Below are 23,087 nucleotides of genomic sequence, written 5' to 3'. Positions count from 1 at the left end.
CTACCAGGGGCATAAAGCCCCAGACAGCATAGCTCCTAGGATCATTGGGACACTCAAACCCCTCCACCACGATAAGGTAGCAGCCCAAGGAGAGGTATATTTATGAAATTACAAATTTAAACTATAGGCTCTTTTGACATGTAAACAATCTCTGGAAATGTTAGCGTTTGTCTGATGATAATTGTCAAAAAGTTACGCATTTACAGAGATAATGCTGTGCTCGTTGAATCCCCTGTAGTTTCTATACTAGATCTGGCACCAGGGGTGGACTGGCCATTGGGAGTACTGGGACATTTCCAGGTGGGCCGGTGCATCACTGGGTAGCGAGAGAAAGAGAAAAAAAGTTGTGTGGTTGCACTCATTACCAGTAGGTGGCGATAATGCACCAATTCATTGTTTACCAACCACCAACAAAGACCGAAGAAGAAGAAGAAAAGTTTGATGAAGAAAAGGAAGTAAGAAGAAAACGAGCAAAAATGTATATAAACATTTATTTTCTGCTGGTGCATCATCCTCATCCTCACTGGAACCTACGTCTGGAGAACAACGTGACTGGGAGGAGGATGGTAGTCATGTAGGTGGCTGTATTTGTTTCTAGTTTGCTAACTTTAAAACAATTTAGCTGTTAAATAATTAGATAATTATAATAATGTTATTTTTGGGGGGTAAAATCAAAATGAGTCAAAAATGACCACATGGAACTGTGAGGCTCAATGCCTGTGAGCTAACTGCTGCTCTGCTATCTTAATAACTTTACTAATTCCTCAACATTGCATCATTGGATTTTGTACAGTGCCCTGAGAGGACGTTTGTTGTTTCCACCTCCATCATCTGCCTCCACCATCGGCCTCCATCATCTGCCTCCACCATCGGCCTCCATCATCTGCCTCCACCATCGGCCTCCATCATCTGCCTCCANTCCATCATCTGCCTCCACCATCGGCCTCCATCATCTGCCTCCACCATCGGCCTCCATCATCTGCCTCCACCATCGGCCTCCATCATCTGCCTCCAGCATTTGCAGACATCATCTGCCAGAGCGGACCTTGAATGGGCCAGTCAGGTACTAAATTCCCGGGCCACTTTTTTGCCCCAGTCCTCCCCTGTCTGGCACTGTGATTTTTGTATTACGATGACACGCACATATGTGCAGGCAATTCAGTCTCAAGCATGTGTTTAAGTACAGATAAACAAATGAGTGCACTGCAGCTGTATGTGGTGCACGTCCGTGTTATTAGACCAAAGTCTGGCATTTCCCTAAATCTCCACTCTGATACCTGGATTCCAAAACGCTTCAGTGTCAGAAAAAAAAAACTTTTATCATTTACAAAAATGACAAATGCAACAGAAATGGTACGGACTCACTTAAAAACAGGATTATGTAAAGTGTAAAATGCTTGTATGACAGTAAAAATTGTGAAAAAAAATTCACTCTTTTTGTTAAGGCTCGATACAAACACTAAGTTAGATAACAGTGTGTTGTTGAAGCTTAGTTTAATTATAAGTCGATATGACGTCTGATTTGATTTTAAACATAAACGTGACATTTGCTATGAAGTTCCTTACCAATATGTAAGACAATCCACCAAACATTTTTAACATCCTCTTTTTTTCCTTATTTTGTGTTGTTGGTGTTCCTTAAACAAAGTTATTCTTTAAGCATCATTCATAAGGGAATAAAATCAGTGGGCATCAAAGCGTTCATCTTGTGGGACCTGGAGGTGAGACAGTGTTAGACAGTGTTTTCATAGCTGAGACTGCAGTAGCCCCGACTGAGACAAAATCAACCTTTATTTTCAGAGAAAGCTGTGTCACGCTGTTTGGTTTAACACACCAGAAGTAAAACACAATTCTTTCTCGAAACAAAAGCAGCTGTTACACAATACAGTGGTAAAGTAGTCAGAAAATGTCACATTGACATATTTTTGAATGCAGTAGAGCTTTTAAAAAGTATAGTTCTCTGGCTGTCCTTCTAAGAAAATATTCATCCTTGTGATAATCTGCATACTTGAAAATATATACAGTATGCAGTTGCAGGGTCACAGATTCACTTCATATATCGGTCCATCCATCCAACCATTCATTATCTTCTGCCGTTTATTTAAAAAAAAATTTTTTTTTGAGTGATGGAGGAAGCAGCTTGAGCAGGGAGGCCCATACTCTTCCAGCTCCACTGGGAAGATTCCAAGGCATTTACAGGCCACATTGTGATCTGGGTCTTCTTTGAGGTTTCCTCCAAATTGGACATGAATGGAAAACCTTCCTAGGTCTTTTAATGAGGAGGACTCTTTGATCCTGTATCATTTTTGCTCCCAACACTCTTCTCTTGATAAATTAAATAAAATATCCATACATACCTGCATTGACATATTAATTGGAAAAATCTTAAAAGAAACATTTTGACTCTGACCTACTGACTCCATGCTTTGTCTACTGGATAAACCTGAGTGAAAAACTCAGATGCAATTAATAAAATAAGAGTTTCAGGAAGCACTATTTGTAGCAAACAAGACCCAGTTGTAGTTGAAATCTTGTGATGGATACTTAAGGTCGTATTCACACCTGATACACTTGGTCCACTTTAAACAGACCAGAGTTTGTTTCCAGCGTTGGTCCGGACTTTTTGTGCAGGTCTGAATACACTCATGCGAACTCTGGTGCGGATCAAACAACCGGACCGAGACCCGCTTTTTGAGGTGGTCTCGGTCCGCTTCCAAACGAACTCTGGTGTGGTTCGCTTCTGGTGTGAATACAGACCGGACTCTAATTCCCCTTTTCCAGGGTGTAGTGTCGGAACGGTCGGTGTAGGTACGAGTTGGACCGGTTGGTTTTCCACTGATGTTCCAGTCCGGTTCCAATGGGTGTGTTTTGGGTGGTTGGTGGAGGTGGTTTTTAGGTATTTAGAAAACAAATTAACGGGCAAAATGAGAGATGGAAACACATTTGATTAATAACTTTTGAAATTTTAAACATTTGCAAAAATTTAGCCCATCAGTGATGAAGAGTGTTCTGACGTCGCATTTTGGCGAAGTAGGTACTAAAAAAAAGTGCCATTTCCATGGATCTGGCCTAATGGAAATGGCTTGGAACCGTACCGAACTGTCCTGAAACTACACTAAGTGGCACTAGTGGAAAAGAGGCATAACCGAACCAACTGCATTAAACATGTGCCTTTTGGACTTCACAGGCCACCATTGCTGAGCTAAATAAACTGAAATCATACCTGTTTCATTGTCTCCTTTTAGCAGCTCTGCTGGCAGCTTGTAGTGGGTCAGAACACGCAGAGCACCTCGTCTCCTTTGGGTCGCAGGACACATTTACCAACGTCGCTCCAAAATTAGAATTTCATCACAAAACCACCATTAAATTAGCTGCTTCTGACATTTTAAATGATATTGCAGTTGTACTATCAGCTAGCCTGGTTTAAACCAGACCCTGTCCTACACTTTGCTTCGTACAAGGTTCTGGACTTGATGCATAGGGAAGTGATTCTTGCAGGAGGCGTGGCCTCTGCTGAAGTTTAAAATGATTGGATCAGTTGGCTGCGACATACAGGTGCTGGTCATAAAATTAGAATATCATGAAAAAGTAGATTTATTTCAGTAATTCCAGTTAAAAAGTGAAACTTGTATATTATATTCATACATTACATACAAACTCATATATTTCAAATGTTTATTTCGTTTAATTTTGATGATTACAAATGACAACAAATGAAAATCTCAAATTCAGCATATCAGAAAATTAGAATCTTGTGAAAAGGTTCAAAATGGATGGCACCTGGTACCACACTCTAATCAGCTAATTAACTCAAACCACCTGCAAAGGCCTTTAAATGGTCTTTCAGTCTAGTTCTATAGGCTACACAATCATGGGGAAGACTGCTGACTTGACAGTTGTCCAAAAGACGACCATCGACACCTTGCACAAGGAGGGCAAGACACAAAAGGTCATCGCTAAAGAGGCTGGCTGTTCACAGAGCTCTGTGTCCAAGCACATTAATAGAGAGGCGAAGGGAAGGAAAAGATGTGGTCGAAAAAAATGTACAAGCAAGAGAGATAACCGCACCCTGGAGAGGATTGTGAAACAAAACCCATTCAAAAATGTGGGGGAGATTCACAAAGAGTGGACTGCAGCTGGAGTGAGTGCTTCAAGAACCACCACATACAGACGTATGAAAGACATGGGTTTCTGCTGTCGCATTCCTTGTGTCAAGCCACTCTTGAACCACAGACAGCGTCAGAAGCGTCTTGCCTGGGCTACAGAGAAACAGGACTGGACTGCTGGTGAGTGGTCCAAAGTCATGTTCTCTGATGAAAGTAAATTTTGCATTTCCTTTGGAAATCAAGGTCCTAGAGTCTGGAGGAAAAGAAGAGAGGCACTTCATCCACGTTGCTTGAAGTCCAGTGTAAAGTTTCCACAGTCAGTGATGGTTTGGGGTGCCATGTCATCTGCTGGTGTTGGTCCATTGTGTTTTCTGAGGTCCAGGGTCAACGCAGCCACATACCAGGAAGTTTTAGAGCACTTCATGCTTCCTGCTGCTGACCAACTTTTTGGAGATGCAGATTTCATTTTCCAACAGGACTTGGCACCTGCACACAGTGCCAAAGCTACCAGTACCTGGTTGAAGGACCATGGTATCCCTGTTCTTAATTGGCCAGCAAACTCTCCTGACCTTAACCCCATAGAAAATCTATGGGGTATTGTGAAGAAGAAGATGCAATACACCAGACCCAACAATTCAGAAGAGCTAAAAGCCACTATTAGAGCAACCTGGGCTATCATAACACCTGAGCCGTGCCACAGACTGATCGACTCCATGCCACGCCGCATTGCTGCAGTAATACAGGCCAAAGGAGCCCCAACTAAATACTGAGTGCTGTACATGCTCATACTTTTCATGTTCATACTTTTCAGTTGGCCAACATTTCTATAAATCCTTTGTTTTTATTGGTCTTCAGTAATATTCTAATTTTCTGATATGCTGAATTTGAGATTTTCATTTGTTGTCATTTGTAATCATCAAAATTAAACAAAATAAACATTTGAAATATATGAGTTTGTATGTAATGTATGAATATAATATACAAGTTTCACTTTTTAAATGGAATTACTGAAATAAATCTACTTTTTCATGATATTCTAATTTTATGACCAGCACCTGTATGTCACTGTGAAGGAGGCTAAGCTAAGAAGCTAACAGGAAATTGCGTGCGCTGTAAAAAACCCTACTGAGAGCAGAGAAGTACCGAGCCAAACGAGACGACTGTAAATGAGAGCTGCTGCTTTGTCAGACAAATTTAATTTAATTTGGAAGCCTTATCAACACAGACTGGCTTCATTCACTTCTTCCACGGCCGTATGCTAAAATAACTAGCAGACACTGCGCAGAACATCGACGTTCTGTTCTCTGATTGGCCCGGCTAAAAATCTGCCAGCGAAATCCTTGTCTATGGGAGAAGTCCCAGACGGAGCAGTGAAGGGAAACTAGAATTGAGCGGAGCTGCGTAAGGCAAGAGCCAGGCTAACTAACAGCACAAATGTGCGCATCAGAACTGCAGCATGCAGGACTTCCATGTTTTTTTCTAGGTCTGAGCTCTCAGTCCCGCCCCCGTCCTTTCTGTCTAATGGGAGCAATGATCGTCACCCTCGTGGCTTTGTTTACGTTATAGTTCATTTGCAAAAAAAGCACAATGTGAAAGAAAACCGCACCAAATGAAAAAAATAAAGTCCACTTTTGGTCCGGACCAAACAAGCGGACCAAAGAACTTTCCTGGTGTGAATACATCCTAAGAGATCAGTGGTTGTCTTTTCAGACCTGTCTAGAAGAATAGGAGTCAACTTTAGGAGGCAAATTTTCATCTCATGAACTCAAATTTCACTGGCAACTAAAACAGGAATAATCAAAATAGCTGGATTTAAATCAGACATACACATCCGATATGTGTTCTGTTTTAATGTTCTAAAATATTGGCTGCAAAGAAGAGTATATCAAACATTTATGGTGCGTTCACACCGAACGCGATTTCAGCGTCAAAATCGCAGCCAACGCTGAAGTTTGAAGCTTGTGCACTTTGAGGTCAGACGCAGGACAATTGCGCTGCTCTAATCGCGCTTGAGGCGCCGCAGAATTTCCCGACGTTGCTTGAAGCGCGTCCACCATAGACTTTGTATGTAAACCTGCTGCTCCTGACGCTGAAATCGCGTTCGGTGTGAACGCACCATTAGACTAATGGCCATACACCATAGTTTCTCAAGGAAAGTATTTTAGCGTCATCATTAGCAATCAACCCCTTTAGCTTATATTACAATGATTTTTAATGAGTGGCTTTGTCACATCTTAAATTTGAGTAATATATTAGACCGCATTAGCTTGATGGTCAGTGCCATGATTGTATTATCCTGATTTCCCTCCCATATTCCCTGATTAGCCACAATCAATCGGCAACATTTATGAATCCCAAAACGTCCGGTTTGATTATTAAACATTTTAAATGCCTCAACGTCACACTTGGAACAAAGTTCATACCAGTTCAAGTAGCACAGGGCCAAGCTGCACCATGGTGAAACATTTACAATGTACTCTGGTGTGAACTTTTTAACAGGCCAAAGGAAATTTCAAATGTTACTGTTTGAAAGGCCTTTTTGACAGACTGTGGAAACTATGAACACATTGCGCTACTGTGCCATGAGCATAATCTAAAAATAAGGTTTTAGTTGAGTTGTGGATTTGTGGTAGTTACAACCATATTTATGATTTCAGCCCTTGTTGCAGATGTTTTAGGAGATTTTCTTGTGGGTTTTTGACCTTCACATCAATTTTAGTAAAAAAAAAAAAAAAGAATCCGCCTCAACATCTTGTACTACTAGTTTTAAATCTTACACTCATCTGACTATGAGATGACATCAACAACGTGTCACTTGCTTGTAATGTTTCACCTAATAATATGACTATTACTCCTTGTACTCACTGCTTCGGTCACATTGCAAAGGCCATGTTTTACGTCCTCAGCTCCCACGCTGTTTATACGTGAAAAACTATTGTTTTAGGGTAAACAAGCACCTATACAGCTGTAATTACAGGGACTTAAATCCTGTCAGACACATAAACACACAAAGGAAGCCACTTACGCTTATTCGTATTTTGCAGTTTGGTTTTATTGAAGACAAAATTGCATCTTTTGTATGTTGGAGTTAAGAGAGCATAAATTTCCCAAAAAAAAGTCTAGCCATAAAAAACAAACCAGCAGTTGAAAGAACAACTGAGAATTATTGAATAGGTGTGTTCTTGTGTCATTGTGAACTTCATAAGAGTTGCTAAAAGCATTATTATGTTGAGTCATCAGTGCTTTATGCCATGAAGCATGTTTCAATTTTGACATCTACTGTCTGAATCTGAAAATGTCACATGGCTAGTTGAAATGTTGCAAAAGGCTGAAAGTTTTAGGAGCAAAAGAAGACCAAAACAAGCAGATCTTCTAAAGACCTCAGTGTTTTTCTATAGGGAAATAGTTTGGAAATCAAGTTAAAAGTTTAATAAAGTATCAAAGTTGCCAAAACAAAATGTTGTATCACCCATCTACTGAAAGAGGTGTATGTTTTGTAATTATGCAGAAGTAGTTGGACTGCAAAAATCTACAGAAAAAAAAAAAACAAATTAGGAAACCATGTGAATGCTGAATCAGCATCCAAAGGGCTTCCAATCGTCACTTTTTGTTCAACCGTTTTCAGATTTCTCCTACATTCATTCCTCCTCGCCTGTTACTTCACAGCATTCCTCCCGTTCACGTCTCATTTTTTACATCACCTCCCCTCCCACACTCCTTCATAGCCGAATGAGTGCAAACAGTTGGGAGTTTACTCCAAACAACCGACCCCCACCTCCCCGCCACCAAGGGTAAGCTTCCTCCGTGTGAGTTTCAGCGAACAGGAAGAGCACTTCTTGGTTTTCTTCAGGGTCACCGGTGTCCTTCCAGCTCCACCTTAAATGTGTGACATTGTGCTCGAGCAGAGGCCCGTGAAACCAACGCAGACGTATTTTCTTCAGTGCCTACTCTTGCTGACTTACGAATGCTATGTATTTTTAACTTTTTCGGTTTTCCGTACCAACTTGTTTGACAGTGAACAGATCTTTTTGTTTAACCTGTTCAAGGGCATAGTGTAGTAGTATGGTGTCTCAGGGGCAATATGTTGCTTAATCATTCATTTAAACACCTTCCCAGTTAAACTTTATGGCTTTGTTCTGTTAACCACAGGAACACTGAGGTGGGGCCTCTCATCGCAGCTAAACCGATTAAAATGCAGCTAGAGTCACTGAAATTTGATCTGAACCCAGAAAAATTAGTTTAACGTGACTTTTTATTTCCTCTTTTCAGTAATTATTAATAAATACTAATCCTTAAGGAAGCCGTGGGAATATTTGATGATATGAATGTGTTTTTGAAGGGAAAGAATCAATGTCTTTTTGTTTAGCAGGACACACTGACCTTAGCTTAATGCTTAGTGGATTACTCCTTCTGCATTCCACACGTTATCTTTGCTATGAGTAACAGCTTTTTCCAGCCTGGTTCTGCTGTTCTCACTCTCATGTGGAGGGGGAAAAAAGAGCCGGTTTTCTGCTTCTTCTCACCTTCTTTTCTCTGAGTTATTCAAGCCCAATCAGTCGGGATCATCAGTCGCCTCCACAAGTGGACTTTCACCTCTTTAGCTGTATTTTTATCTCTGTATCATACATTCACAGCTTCGCTATCTCGACTTCTTTTTCTCAATTGTCCCTGTTTGCAGTGTAAACGAAGCACATGCGAGCTGAGACATGAGGCTGCGCAAAAGTATTCCTGGAGCCGTGAACCGGCTTCATTTCAAACGCAAAAAAAAAAGTCATAAGTGAAGCGATGATTCAAAGTGAAAGAAAGGACAGATATTTAGGGAAGAAAATTAAGGGAAGGATGAGGGCTGAACAGGGAAGTTGAGAAACATTCACTTGTCCCCGTTGTTTTGTTTTTCTTTTTTCTTTTTTGCTTGTACTCCTTTTTTGAACATTACCTCCCCGTTTGAATAAACACCCTTCAACTCACCTGTCGAGTTTGGCCTTCCCTCTCCCCTTAGCCCCTCCCCCAAAGGGCAGGTATGCCTCCAGCTGTAGATATAAAGGTATGCTAATGCCAAACAAAGCATCTTCTCTGCTCTGGAAGGGAGGAAGACAACAGGGCTGAGTGTGTGTGTGTGTGTGTGTGCGTGAGGGAAAAAAAAGAGGCGGAGTGGGGAAGTTTTAAACAAACTTACAATTGGATTGACCGCTCTCAGACCTGCACTACAATCATGGGGTTTGGAGTAAGTATTGGAACTTTGTCACATGATCTGGTCTGGTTTGGGCTTCACGTTGCACTTTCTGAGCTTTACTCTGAAAAAAAAAATGTGCGTTCAGTTTACCAACCGTGGCTTGCCTGGCACATTCACGCCTCGTTCTCTAAATCTTCCCACGAGGAGTTGTGAAATTTTGTGATCACGAGCTTTCTGTAGCATTGAGTGTATGTTGCGACAATGATTAACACAAGTTCCAAAAACGACGTGTTTGAACAGTGAACGAGGGCACCACTTTCTGCACGTCCCTGCCTCAGAGCAATCTTCCCGCATGTTCAGTCTTATTCAGAGGCTTGTGTTGTCTGTCTTCAATCCAGAAAGGGAAAGAGGAGTACCAACTGGCTGCGTCAGACGAACATGGCAAGAAACACAAGAAAGGCAAAGACAAGAAGGATATGGACGAACTCAAAAAAGAAGTTGACCTGGTGAGTGACGCGTTCGAAATACCTTACACACTCAAAAAGGAATGGTGAATACCTCCCTGTCTTTTACTTAAACTGCATTCCCCTGAAGTTGAAGCCGGATAACTTCTGTCACAACTGTTGGTCATGGCAATTACAGTGTGCTGAGACACCTCATGGATAGTCGCATGAGATGAAGCTGTCTGCCTCACATTTCATACAGATTGTTACTTGCTCTGCTGCATGTGCTGCCCCATGTTATTAAAGATTACATAGCTGTAATTAACTCCTAAGATATGCTGGTTTGAGTCAGTTTTTATCACTAAAATGTTGGAGGGAACTCTGTAGAACAGGCCATTCTGTTACTAACAATGTATAGATATTGCTTTTTTTTTCTTCATTGGATTATATTTGTTTCTGTTTTTCCCCGCTGTCAAGTTTAGATGGGTGTGTAGATCATAGTAGTGGACACACAAATGCTTCATTTCCACTCGAGTCAGCTTTTTTTGTCAGTGCCAAGGTAATTTCCCCAAGGTCAAAGAAGATCTTAGGTGAAGTTAACAACTCTTTAAATGAGAAAAGATGAGGAATTTCGCAGCATAGAGTTTTTGAATGCGTTAAGTTTTTGTTTTTTTTAAAGACAGAATGCTATTTTCATTGAAATGAGAAGAGTTTTGCAAAGCGACGACTAGCTGCTCCTTTCACCTACCTTGGTGTTCTTCACAAGGTCAACGCACTAAGTGGAAGAGTCCATTCTCACCTTCGTCTCAGGTTACCAAGAGCCTAACGAAGAGGTCACGTTGGGATCAATTTCTGTTTTGTGAGCTTTTAGAAAAAGATGAGCTTTAAAGTTGGTCATTTATGTCTCCTAAAACTTCAGCAAGTACATTTGACTGATCAGTTTGACTAAACTTTTTTACACCGGAAACAAAAAAAAACCTTGATTAGTTTTATACAAAAACCTTTTTTTAATCATCCAATGCCAATGTCACCCAGCAGGCTTATAACATTTGAAGTTATTTAGGTAATAAAACTCCCATCCTGGTGACATATTAATAGTTATTGTCCTTTGACCATCTTAACTTGATCTCAAAGTCCTGCTGCCGCTGAAGGACACCTGAATGCCATAGCAACCTTATCGCCTGTCTACAGAGACATCTTCAGCTTCATGGTCTTTAACGGGCCTCTGAGGTGCCGTTTATGTTCGCAGATTATTTTTATGTTCCAATAATTCAAAAGGATATATCATTATTGGCTAATTTAAGTATTGGTGAAGCAGCAACTTTACTTTTAATTGTAGTTAAATAATCCCAACCTACTAAACGGTGGCAGATTAGTAGAAAGTGTATACGAGTCTTTAGAGAAAAATGTTGCTTGACACGTTAATGATTATTGCCCCTTCAAACAGTTAAACTCAATGATCAAAGTCCAGCTAAAAACAATACGAGCTACTCCCATAGCAACAACATGCAGCCAATGATTTGATCATATGTGACAAAGCCTGAACCAAAATGCTAAATATAGGCCGTTTTCTGGTTTGAGTCAGACAACAGCTCCAACCAAACATGATCAAAATGTGTGGAATAAGAAGTGTGTGAATGTCCTGCAGGCTTCAGAAGATATTTGAAAAAACAGCTGTAGTTTTTGTGCATGTGATAGATTATCTGTGGCTCTTTTGTCATGCAGGCCTGTCATGTTTCCAAACGCTGATGGTATTAGAAAGAACCATGCAATAACACACTGTCTTTGTAAAGAACTCAATGACTCAACACATCCAGTTATAAAGACAATAATTTCTTATTGGTTAAATCAATACTCCAAAATTATTACTTATCTCAAACGTAAAGTGTGTTATTTTTTTTTTCAGTAAATGTTAACCATAACTTTACACTTGGGGCTACATCAGTGAGCCTACTAGCTCCTTTTCTATTTGGAAAACTATGTCTGACATGAACAACAAAATAACATCCATGACCAAGAATAAATGGTAAATGAACTGTACTTGTATAGCACCTTTCTACCCAACCAGGACACTCAAAGCACTTCACACTACGGTCTCTGTCCTCATTTACCCATTCACACAGCACTCTAGGTCTCCTACAAAGCTAACATGTACAATCATCTATGGCAGGGCTATTCAACTAAATCGCTCCGGGGGCCACAGTTACTGCCGGTCAACAGCTGAGGGGCCAAACATCCAGCAATTAAAGTTATTATGTAAATAAACCAAGTATTACAAAGATCTGTTACCTTTGAAATAGTTTATTTGGCTGCATTTAATCAAAAACAAAAATAACACATTCTGCCTCCTATTTGACACAAATAATATTTTGACATCGCTGACTTGACAAAATTTTAAACCAATTTTATTTACACTTTCATAGCTTTATCTTCAACTGCTTGTAGTTTTAACTGTCTTGAGTGTTTATAGAAATGGTTTTTACCAGCTTCTAGCCAAGATTCTGACATTTCTGTAGAAACCAAACATGTCAATGTTTAACTAAAAGAACTTAGAGTAATTAAAGTAGAAAACCAGGGGTTTGGGCTGAAGAGATGAATGAACCAATTGGTGGGCCTAACTTTGGTCACTTGGGCTGCTAGTTGAATAGCCCTGATCTATGGAGACTAATCAGTGCCAGTCACATTCATACACTGATGGGACACACATCAGAGGCAGAGAGGGTTAAGTATCTTGCCCAAGGACACAACAACTGAGACAGCTGGACGGGGGATCGAACCGGTGACCTTCCGGTTCCAGGACCTTCCGGTTCTTTATGTGTTCTGTTATAGTCTGGATGACCCCAGTACCAATCCACAACATAAAAACATTAAATGAAAAAAGTGTACTTAAACTTTTGACTGATTGTATAGTTTTACTGTGTGAGGCTGACAGTTTTTCCCTGGTATTTGTGAAACTTTAAATGTTCAACAGTACATTTTAAATTCAGCATTTACTCAGCAATCTTTTTGTTTCATAAAGAAAAAAGAACAGGGAGGTAAGATTGAGGCTGTTGTTGGTTTATTGGTGTTTTCAGCCTGAGCTCATGTTTTTGTGTCAACATACCACCACAGAAACGAAAAGAAAAAAATCTCTTCTAGGGATGTTTCATGAAGAGGACAATACGTTTTTGTTGTTTCACAGTACAACAGGCGTGAATGGTGGGAGTCATACCATTACCAGTCATCCATTTATATTGAAAGTATTTCTTTTCAGTGTCTCACTGTAGGCGTTTTTTTAAAATCCTTTATTTTTTTTTAAAATAAAATAGAATGTGGGCACATGAATGTGTCAGCCTTGCTGGTTGCTTGGTTTGCATTTCAAATCTCCCTATTTAACTTGCAAAAAATGAAGTTGCTGCTAGTACATAATAACTAAATGTGGGTATTTAATAGCTAGTGTTTAGCTGCGAGTGTTGAAGTCTCCTAAAATGTCAGAGAGTCTGTGTGGTAGCTATCACTGATGTGACTGAAAGTAGTGTTTGCTTGCATCAAACTGACTGCATGACATAACTGAGCTCATTGCAGCTCATCAGTTTTCAATCACCAGTTCCTTCTAGTTTTACACAAACGTTTGACTAATCTTAAAGTCACCGTGGCCTGCATGCATCCATAATCCTGATGAGCTCTGAGAGTTTTTTTTTTTTTTTTTGCTTTATTGTCTTTTATGTTCCCTGGAGGACACGCCAGCACATTCTTTAATCCTCAGAGGAGATAATATCCACGGCTTGAAAATGACAGGGATTTCAGCTTGTTTGACGCAATGTCTGTCAATCTCATTCTCTGCTTTTCTCTCTCTCTCTCTCGCTCTCCCCGTAGGACGATCACAAGCTGACATTGGATGAACTCCACAGAAAATACGGGACAGACATATCCAGGGTGAGCTCTCTACATGTGGATCTGGCAGTACAAGCTCAGGTCAAAATGCAAGGAGACGTACTGTACAGGAAGGGAATTTCATTGCATCATCAAGAGGCAACAATCTTATCAGCGTATAAAGTGTCAGCAAACCCACAGGAGAACAGTACTACCCTTGCATTGCCGAGGAGGAATAAATGGAAAGTGTTTTGTAGTTTGGGTGAATTCATGCTTTAAAATGACAATCTTAAAAAAGATGATAATTCAGCAGTTACTCCTCAGTTTCTTTTGTTTTTTTTGTTTTTTTGTTTTGTTTTTTGTTTAATCTCAATTCAGAGCAAAGTCCAGAACAGTCCCACGGAGTTTAAATGCTCTTACTGATTATCTGCTGAAGCCTGATCTGTCCGAGGTTTCCGAAAACAGAGATTTCATTTACACAGAACGACTAGTTTAGTTGGCGTTACCTGAGGGAGAAAAATTCAAAATCACCTTGAATTTTCTGACCTCATCTCAGTGTACACACTGCTCATTGCTAACAAGTTGACCTCATACTGGATCATGGTCTGTTATTTGTCACAGGATGTATTATAGGAATTATAGGAAGATACTGTCATTTTCAGATTAGTGTACTCCTTCTTCCCATAGTTGTCATCTCTTTTTGTTTTCCTGTCAACTTTAATCCACCATCTTGTGAGAGGTTATTCTACAAAGGAGATGTGAAACAATCCAAGTCGGTTTGTAAACTGATATCAGTCAAAATCAGTTGGATTGAATAAGAAGCAGATAACCCATGTTGGATAGGTTGCTTCAGGAGGGAGGAGACAGATAGAAACTTGTGTTTTTACTGTAAACCTGTGTGCAATTTTAGTTCACATGGTAGATTCTAAACAGGTGTGGCAAATTCATTTTCACCAAGGTCCACATGACCATTAATTATTTTTTTGTTTATTAAAAAGGATCCTCATTAGTCCTCACCTAAGTGAAGTCTATTCATCCTTTTGGTCAATGCTGCCTTTAAAGGGATCCCCGATTAGTTGTAACATTAGACTTTATATGATAAACATATACATTAAGTGTAAAATAAAGACTGTAAAAATACTGTAGGCTGTTTAGTTTTTATAATTTTTAAATTAAAAGTTTAAAAATATATTACACGGACAGGGCCGTTTTATTTACACGCAAAGCATTCTGGGTAAATGATGACATCAACTAGGTCATCGTGAGGCTGCTAGCGAGCTATATCCACCCTGAAGGTTAATGTTGGACAATATCTGATGATCGACTCTTAAATGAAACCAGAGAGCGTTGACAGAGAGGAGAAGGTAGAAATGACTCAGCCTGGAACTGAAAATATGGATGGAGGACAACAGAGCTGCTTCATGGAAGAAGAACCTCAGCTTAGCCCGTTAGCTTTAGCATTAGCCCCGACGCTCTCACCATATATATGTATTAGCTCAGCACTACACATTCTCCTCTCATCACTGAGGTCCTCCATCCACATGACAGAGAGAGGAACACAAAAATGACTCAGTCTGCAACTGAAAATATGGATGGAGGACCTCAGTTTTGCTTGTTTGTTGCACTAGCGCCGAGCTAATACATATAAGGCAATATAGCGTGAGGGCTAGCGCGAAGGCTAACAGGCTCGGCTGAGGTTCTTCTTCCATGAAGCAGCTCTGTTGTCCTCCATCCATATTTTCAGTTACAGGCTGAGTCTTTTCTACCTTCTCCTCTCTGTCAACGCTCTCTGGTTTCATTTAAAAGAGTCGATCATCAGATATTGTCCAAGATTAACCTTCAGGGTGGATATAGCTCGCTAGCAGCCTCGCACCGATGACCTAGTTGATGTCATCATTTACCCAGAATGCTTTGCGTGTAAATAAAATGGCTCCTTCCGTGTTAAAATATATTTTAAAAATTTTACAAAACTAAACAGCCTACAGTATTTTTACAGTCTTTATTTTACAGTTAAAATATATGTTTATCAAATAAAGTTTAATGTTGTCCTGATGCATCTCAGTAATCCAGGTAAAAAAAAAGAAAACAATTGTATAGGTCTTCTGGACGGGTTCTTCTTTAATGAAACGTTTTGTCTCTCTTCCAAGAGACTTCTTCAGTCTGAGCCTGAAACTCTCAGACTGAAGAAGTCTCTTGGAGGAGAGACAAAACGTTTCATTAAAGAAGAACCCGTCCAGAAGACCTATACAATTTTTTTCCTTTTAAAGTTTAATGTTACAACTAATTGTGGATCAGCAGCATATGCTTACATATGGTACCACTTTACAATAAGGCTCCCCTTATAGTTGGCTTATAAATAGTTATTAATTCATCTGTAACCACTTTATAAATCATTAACTCATCAGCAGAAAGGATGTCATCTGTGTCTTTCATGTTTTTAATAAACAAAGACAGATGTAAAGAACTGTTTTAAAAACTGGTTGTTCTGGTTTTTATCTTTAAACCTAAACTCTCTCCCGCATTAAGAAGAAGTAAAAATATTTACTCAAGCCGACCACTACATGTATATTTTTCCCAAATTAACAGCTAAAACAGTCTCCTCGTTCAATCTGCGTCCTTGTAGGGCCTTTCCTCTTCCAGAGCAAAAGAGATTCTGGCCCGAGACGGTCCCAATGCCTTGACGCCTCCTCCCACAACACCTGAATGGGTGAAGTTCTGCAAGCAGGTAAGGCTTTTACATGGCGTGTGTGCCGTAATTTCAATATGAAAATGGTGAAAAATGGAAATTCTAGTTGCGTCGGGCAGTGAAACAGTCAGAAAGCTGAATGTTATCGGATCTTGTGTCCAGCTGTTTGGTGGTTTCTCCATGCTGCTGTGGATCGGTGCAATCCTCTGCTTCCTCGCTTACAGTATTCAGGCTGCCTCTGAGGACGAGCCTGCGAATGATAACGTAAGGAGCCCTGATATGAGATATTGTTGTTTCTTGGTACCTTCAGTTGACTTATCCTTTTTTTCCTTTCTCTGTAGTTGTATTTGGGTATTGTGCTGTCTGCTGTCGTCATCATCACTGGCTGCTTCTCCTACTACCAAGAGGCCAAGAGCTCTAAGATCATGGAGTCTTTTAAGAATCTGGTCCCACAGGTGAAAGTTTCCATCATTCACAAGCTTGAGTTGTTGCTTTTACATATACAAACCCCTTCTCTTGTTTAAGTATGCCTTGAATTTTACTTAAACATCTAAATCTACTTTGTCTTTGGTTCTATAGCAAGCCCTAGTTGTCCGTGACGGTGAGAAGAAGAACCTCAACGCTGAGGAAGTGGTAGTTGGAGATTTGGTGGAGGTCAAAGGAGGAGACAGGATCCCCGCTGACCTCAGGATTATCTCTGCTCATGGCTGCAAGGTCTGCATCACAGTTACTTGGTTACGTTGAAACAACACTTCAGTATCTACCAGTAGTTCTTTTCAGTGGTGGGCTCAGCTAACCAAAAAGTTAGCTTAGCTGACTCATAACCCGCTAAATAAAAATATAGCTTGCCTAATATGAAACCACTCAACGTCAAGAAAATTACAAGTGAAACAGGTGAAAATTGGTGAAAGCTAACACTAGCAGCTAACCGCTAAGACAACAGTCACTCAGTCTCTGTCACACATCTTTATGAAGACTGGTGGGACTGACACAATCTGGTTGGTTTTAGCTGTTTTCTATAACTTAAAGTTGGCAAAACTTAATTTAGTGGAATCAAAATGGTTCAACATAGGAGCTTCCGATTTTTTTGGTTGTTTAGCTCTGATGAAGCTCTATCCATCAGGCCCACCAATCAGTGCCCCCCCCACCCTCCGGACTCCCAATTTATCTGAAAAAGGTGTATCTGTAAATACAAAAATGGTTATAGCTCAAGAACTATTAAACATAGGAGCTTCAGATTTCTTTTGTTGTTTAGCTCTGATGAAGGGCTATCCATCAGGTCAACCAATCCCCCCCCCCCCCCCCACACACACACACACAAAAAGACCCCTACCCAAACCACTACAATTTTGGGTTTTGGGATGCATCTAGTAGCCTGACATTTATTAGGAATAAAGACTTCTGAGTTCTGGTGCATTTGTGCATGCGGGGGTCATTGTGTTACCGCTATGCGGTATCTAGTTTTGATCTAAGTCCTCTTTATCCTTCTTATACAGTTTGTCATAATGTTTGTGTTTTGTCAGCTTAGATTATTACAAAAGTAACAAATTACAGTTGGGCTTTACAGCAGAATGTGGATGGATAGCTACATTGACAGCGTTTAAAATTAAAAATCAATTGAAGTTTTTTTTTTCTATTTTTGAATGAGCTACCAAGGCTGCTAATTGGTTGTTTGTTTTTACTGTCCCAAATGCATCATCTCATTCTTTATCTTGCGTTCCCTTCTCCCTTTTTTTTTTTATCAGTCAGTGACTTTGTCTTTATTCTCAGGTGGACAACTCCTCACTGACTGGTGAATCAGAACCTCAGACCCGTTCCCCAGAGTTCTCCAACGAGAACCCCTTGGAGACCAGGAACATTGCTTTCTTCTCCACCAACTGTGTTGAAGGTACAGAACAAATGGCTACTAATCTACCACTATAATCCTCAGTTCTACCTTGAATTAGGCAGTTTTTTCTTAGTTGTACATAACAAGAGACAGTAAATGGCTGCTATAACTTTTAAAATGTACTCAATGAAAAAGAAATCAAATAAAAATGGATTATATATATATATTTTTAGATAGATAGATAGATAGATAGATAGATAGATAGATAGATAGATAGATAGATAGATAGATAGATAGATAGATAGATCCTATCCCTTTTGAAATTATTTCTTTCTTTTCAGGAACTGCCAGAGGAATTGTCATCAACACCGGTGATCGTACTGTCATGGGTCGTATTGCTACTTTGGCTTCTAGTCTTGAAGGTGGAAAAACTCCCATCGCAAAAGAGATTGAGCATTTTATCCACATCATCACTGGTGTTGCTGTCTTCCTTGGTGTTACTTTCTTCATCCTGTCCCTGATCCTTGGTTATGGATGGCTGGAGGCCGTCATTTTCCTGATTGGTATCATTGTCGCCAACGTGCCAGAAGGTCTCCTGGCTACTGTCACCGTGAGTCTGGCTGTTTTCTTTTTTTGTTTATTTTCTTCTAAAATGGTCTTACTTGTTAACTGATTCAGGTAAATCCACCTCCAGGTGTGTCTGACCCTGACCGCCAAGCGTATGGCCAAGAAGAACTGCCTGGTGAAGAACCTGGAAGCCGTGGAGACGCTGGGCTCCACTTCCACCATCTGCTCAGACAAGACCGGCACCCTGACCCAGAACAGAATGACAGTGGCCCACATGTGGTTCGACAACCAGATCCACGAGGCCGACACCACGGAGAACCAGAGCGGCACCTCGTTCGACAGAAGCTCTGCCACCTGGGCGATGCTTGCCAGAATTGCTGGACTCTGCAACCGTGCCGTCTTCCTGGCAGAACAGAGCAACATTCCCATTCTGAAGGTGAAAAACCATTCTGGTTTCTCCATCTCTTTGCTAGCGCATGCATAGGTGGTCCAGTTGAGTTTGATACTGCATTAAACAGATGAGTTTCCAGGCTCAGAGTGATTGTGTAGGAAGTGTCGTGTCATTATCGCTTAGCAAGAAACGTCCAGTGGTGGGCACCAGCCCGCTAAAGCGCAAATCCGCTAATTGTGGACCTAAATATTTTGTTTGTGCTTTAGCGTTCTTACTAATTTTTATAATTCAGAAGCGTATTTGCGCTTTCTAAAATTAAAATGCAGTACCGTTAATAACTAATTATCTACCAGTCATCATCTTGAACAGCAGAAAGTATGGCTGACAATGAATCACAACACATGTGATCTATCCAACAGCACCCCTCCCAGATAAACACACTTATTTAGAAGGTATACATCCTTGCTGACTGTTGCTTTCGGTCACGGTTCTGATTTCCCACAATGCTTTGTGTCTGCTTACATAACAGGAAGGCAACAGCAAAAACAGTCAACGTTTGTAATCCATACTAAAATTTTGTATGTATTGATTTATTTTACTTTACAATCTGAGCTCCTTTAAAAAAAAATAAAGTTCAAACACTGGAGCTCAATACTTGACGTGACTGGTCGAAGCAATCGGCCAACTGGTTTAGAGACACAGAAATGATTTAAAGATGTTATGCTGATGAAGACTGACATTTAGTGGTCAACTGGAGCAACTACATGGAAAACTTTAAAATCCGACCATGCTCTTATTTTGAAGTGAAGGTAGTTTCTTGTACTCCGTGCTTTCGTTTCCCGTCACAAATCAAATCCGTCATGTACCCAGAATGCTTCGCTTCAGTTTTCCAGTAAACAGTTTTAAAATTACTTTATTGATGCTTCTTTAATGAAAAATCTACAACAAACAAAAGAAAAAGACAAAGAAGCGGCCAAACTAACAATCCTCAACAACTTTTTAATTTTTACACCAGGAGCTAAAGTTCTGTTACAGGAAATCACATCCCCAGCAATCGGCATTGTAGGATTAAGTTATAAAAGAGTTCATACACCGATATTTTGCAGTGTTGTGCACATATTGTAAATGAATTATTGCCAGCTAGTGAGTGTAAAATTGAACTTGCGCTTTAAAATTAGCTTCCACTAGTTTTTCTATGGCATAAGCGCTTTAGAAATTGCGGAGCTAATTTTTGGGTTAGCGCTGCCCACCACTGGGAATGCCTTTTAGATCCAACAAACCTCAAATGCAGCCAGACTCTGCAACAAATCTTTATTAAAATCATTCAACATAATTTAAAAAAACGTTTTCAGAAATCTATGACTGAGACAAACGCAGCTGGCACGTCAGATCCACTGACTCTTTAGGCATCTATAAATTAAATAGAAGAGTTTTTATTTAGGCAAAGGAGTGAAACCATCATCAGTTAAATTTCAGTTTTGTTCTGAAAACCCACAGCGAGATGTGGCGGGTGACGCCTCAGAAGCTGCCTTGCTCAAGTGTATCGAGCTGTGCTGCGGGTCGGTGAAGGACATGAGAGAAAAATACCCCAAAGTTGCTGAAATTCCATTCAACTCCACCAACAAATACCAGGTAAGCTAAATGTCTAGCACTTACATTTACATCAGCTATATCTCGTTTTTATCGTATTTCTCCATTTGCATTCACATCACTTTCTGATCCGTTTCGTTTCCTCTCGTCTGACAGCTCTCCATCCACAAGAACACAACTCCCGGGGAAACGAAGCACCTGCTGGTGATGAAAGGAGCCCCAGAGAGGATTTTGGACCGCTGCTCCACCATCATGGTGCAGGGCAAAGAGCAACCTCTGGATGAAGAGATGAAAGACTCGTTCCAGAACGCCTACGTGGAGCTGGGAGGACTTGGAGAGAGAGTGCTGGGTATGTTATATAAAACAGTACCACCAAATCCTGCTGGTCCAGAACGCCATGGCAAAGAGTCCTGACAGGTGTTGCTCAAAAGAAACGCATCTACTGCTTAGCCTCACTACATCCATTGTTCAACTTAAACTTGAACAATCTCCATATTCACAATGGAACATGTGACCCATCACATCAAAATGAGGATTAAGTCCAAAAGTGGAATATGGAGAAACAGGCAGATATAGGGTTTGATTTAAACGTGTGCAAAAGTTGCATTTTGTGAAAATATAATGAATTAATTCTTATCAATGTATCATTTGAATGAACAGTCTGAAATATAACCCAAAAAAAATTTTTGAAGAATTTTTTTTAGCATTGGCAACAAAAATCCTGATTTTGAGGAAAAACGCCTTAAAATTTTGAAAGTTCCCCTGTGAGCTAGCAATGTTTTTATTTCTTTCCAACGGGGAAATCTTAATATACAAATAATATTTGAGGTTTCTTTTTTATATTGACATCAAAAATTACTCAAATTTACATAAAATTAGGATTCAGACCAAACGATAATATTTCATCGTAACCAAAAAGACAAATTAAGTCATATCTCTGGATAAGCTTGTGATATCAGAAAAATCCAGGTTTTAAATCCTGGACCTGGAAAATGTAATTAGGTCATTTTGACCAGATTTGACTTAATCCTCATTTAGATAAGATGGGTCACATATAGTAAACACATCAAATTGTTAAACTACTGGGAAAAAATAATAAGATCATTTTGAATTTTATGGTAGTAATACGTCTCTAATGAGTTGAAAAGAAAAAATTAGACCAGAGCTATTCAAATGGTGGTGCATGGGCCACTTCCAACCCTCTTGTGACTTCAGTCCAGCCCCTGATTAGGTCATAATTTAATTTTTTTTGTCTTGAATGACAAATTATTTCAGTCAAGTTAGAAATCCTGTTATATAGATCAGAGGTCTTCACCCTTGGGGTCCATGTATTCTTCACACAAAGAGAAGGACCCCCCCGCTCCATACTGGGCAGGTCATGCAAACCTGTTTGCTCTCAGGTTCACAGTAACTGGCTGAGTGCGGTAAATTTTGCAATAATTCTACAGCAAAGCATATACTACTATAACAGACATCAACTAGTATCAGTATACACTATTTCATGTACTGACTTGTGTGTATGTGTTTGGGGGTCCCAGTCAGAAAAATGTTAAAGACCCCTGATACAGATGACCAGGGGATGACAGGACTGTGAAACACTGCCTGCCAATGACTTCATTTAATATAAACATGGATTTTAAATCAGAAAAAATGATTCTTTTTTTAAATCAAATTTATTTCTGAATACGCTTTTGTTGTAAACAAAATAGACAAAAATTTTGCGAGAAATCGTTATACCCACTGGTCAATAGGAGGATTAAAAAGGGTAAAAAAATAAACATTTCTCAGAAGAAAACAGGAAGAAGTTCACTAGTGTCTAAAACACTGTCTCAAAATAGTGGAAAATTTCAAAATGGTATTCTTCAATAAGAGAAAAAACTGGGAAAACGTCATGTTCCATAATTTACAGTTCATAATAACATCAATACGTTTCTAGATTTCCATCAAAGACCACCCAGCATGTTATCAACGCACAGGTTAAAAACCTGCCTCCTGATATGAGGGGTGCGTTAGCTCTCCTGGCAGCTGACGTATGTGGAAGGGCTCCATCAATGCAGAACAGTGTAACTCGAGGGCCGCTGACCTGCATGGTTTCATTGTTTCTCTGCTCCCACACACCTGATTTGAATGAATGGGTGATTATCAAGCCTCTGCAGAACTTTAATGCTGCGTTCACACCGAACGCGATTTCAGCGTCAAAATCGCATCCAACGCTTCAAGTTGGACGCTTGTGCACTTTGAGGTCAGACGCAGGACAGCTCTTGAAGCGCTGCACGGCAACAGCCTCCCCGCCCCTCCCTCCTCTGTCGGGCTCTGTTTAATGTCGGACGAGGAAGTGGCTTTGCTTTATTTACAGAGAGCAAGAGCATGTCACGTTCATCAGATAATTAATTCATAATTAATTCACCAGATAATTCAGAGTAGAGGATATGCAGATATACACCATATATC

General features: G+C 40.1%; 1 protein-coding gene across 1 annotated transcript in view; it reads left to right on the top strand.

Moving 5' to 3' along the window:
• Positions 1-9,179: 9,179 nt before the first annotated feature.
• LOC106536549 (sodium/potassium-transporting ATPase subunit alpha-1) overlaps positions 9,180-23,087 on the top strand; it is a gene marked incomplete at its 3' end in the record, with an annotated part of 23,082 nt that continues 9,174 nt past the window's right edge. The window contains 12 exon segments of the mRNA XM_014033850.1: positions 9,180-9,330; positions 9,678-9,785; positions 13,578-13,637; positions 16,198-16,299; positions 16,423-16,524; positions 16,602-16,715; positions 16,840-16,974; positions 18,031-18,148; positions 18,430-18,698; positions 18,783-19,091; positions 20,544-20,678; positions 20,793-20,985. Coding sequence (XP_013889304.1) covers positions 9,319-9,330; positions 9,678-9,785; positions 13,578-13,637; positions 16,198-16,299; positions 16,423-16,524; positions 16,602-16,715; positions 16,840-16,974; positions 18,031-18,148; positions 18,430-18,698; positions 18,783-19,091; positions 20,544-20,678; positions 20,793-20,985 — 1,657 coding nt within the window.

The sequence above is a fragment of the Austrofundulus limnaeus genome, unplaced genomic scaffold (genome assembly GCF_001266775.1).
Source record: "Austrofundulus limnaeus strain Quisiro unplaced genomic scaffold, Austrofundulus_limnaeus-1.0 Scaffold1871, whole genome shotgun sequence".
Taxonomy (NCBI): Eukaryota; Metazoa; Chordata; class Actinopteri; order Cyprinodontiformes; family Rivulidae; genus Austrofundulus; species Austrofundulus limnaeus.
Note: the sequence above shows the minus strand (reverse complement) of the source record. Positions and strands in the feature narration are given on the sequence as shown.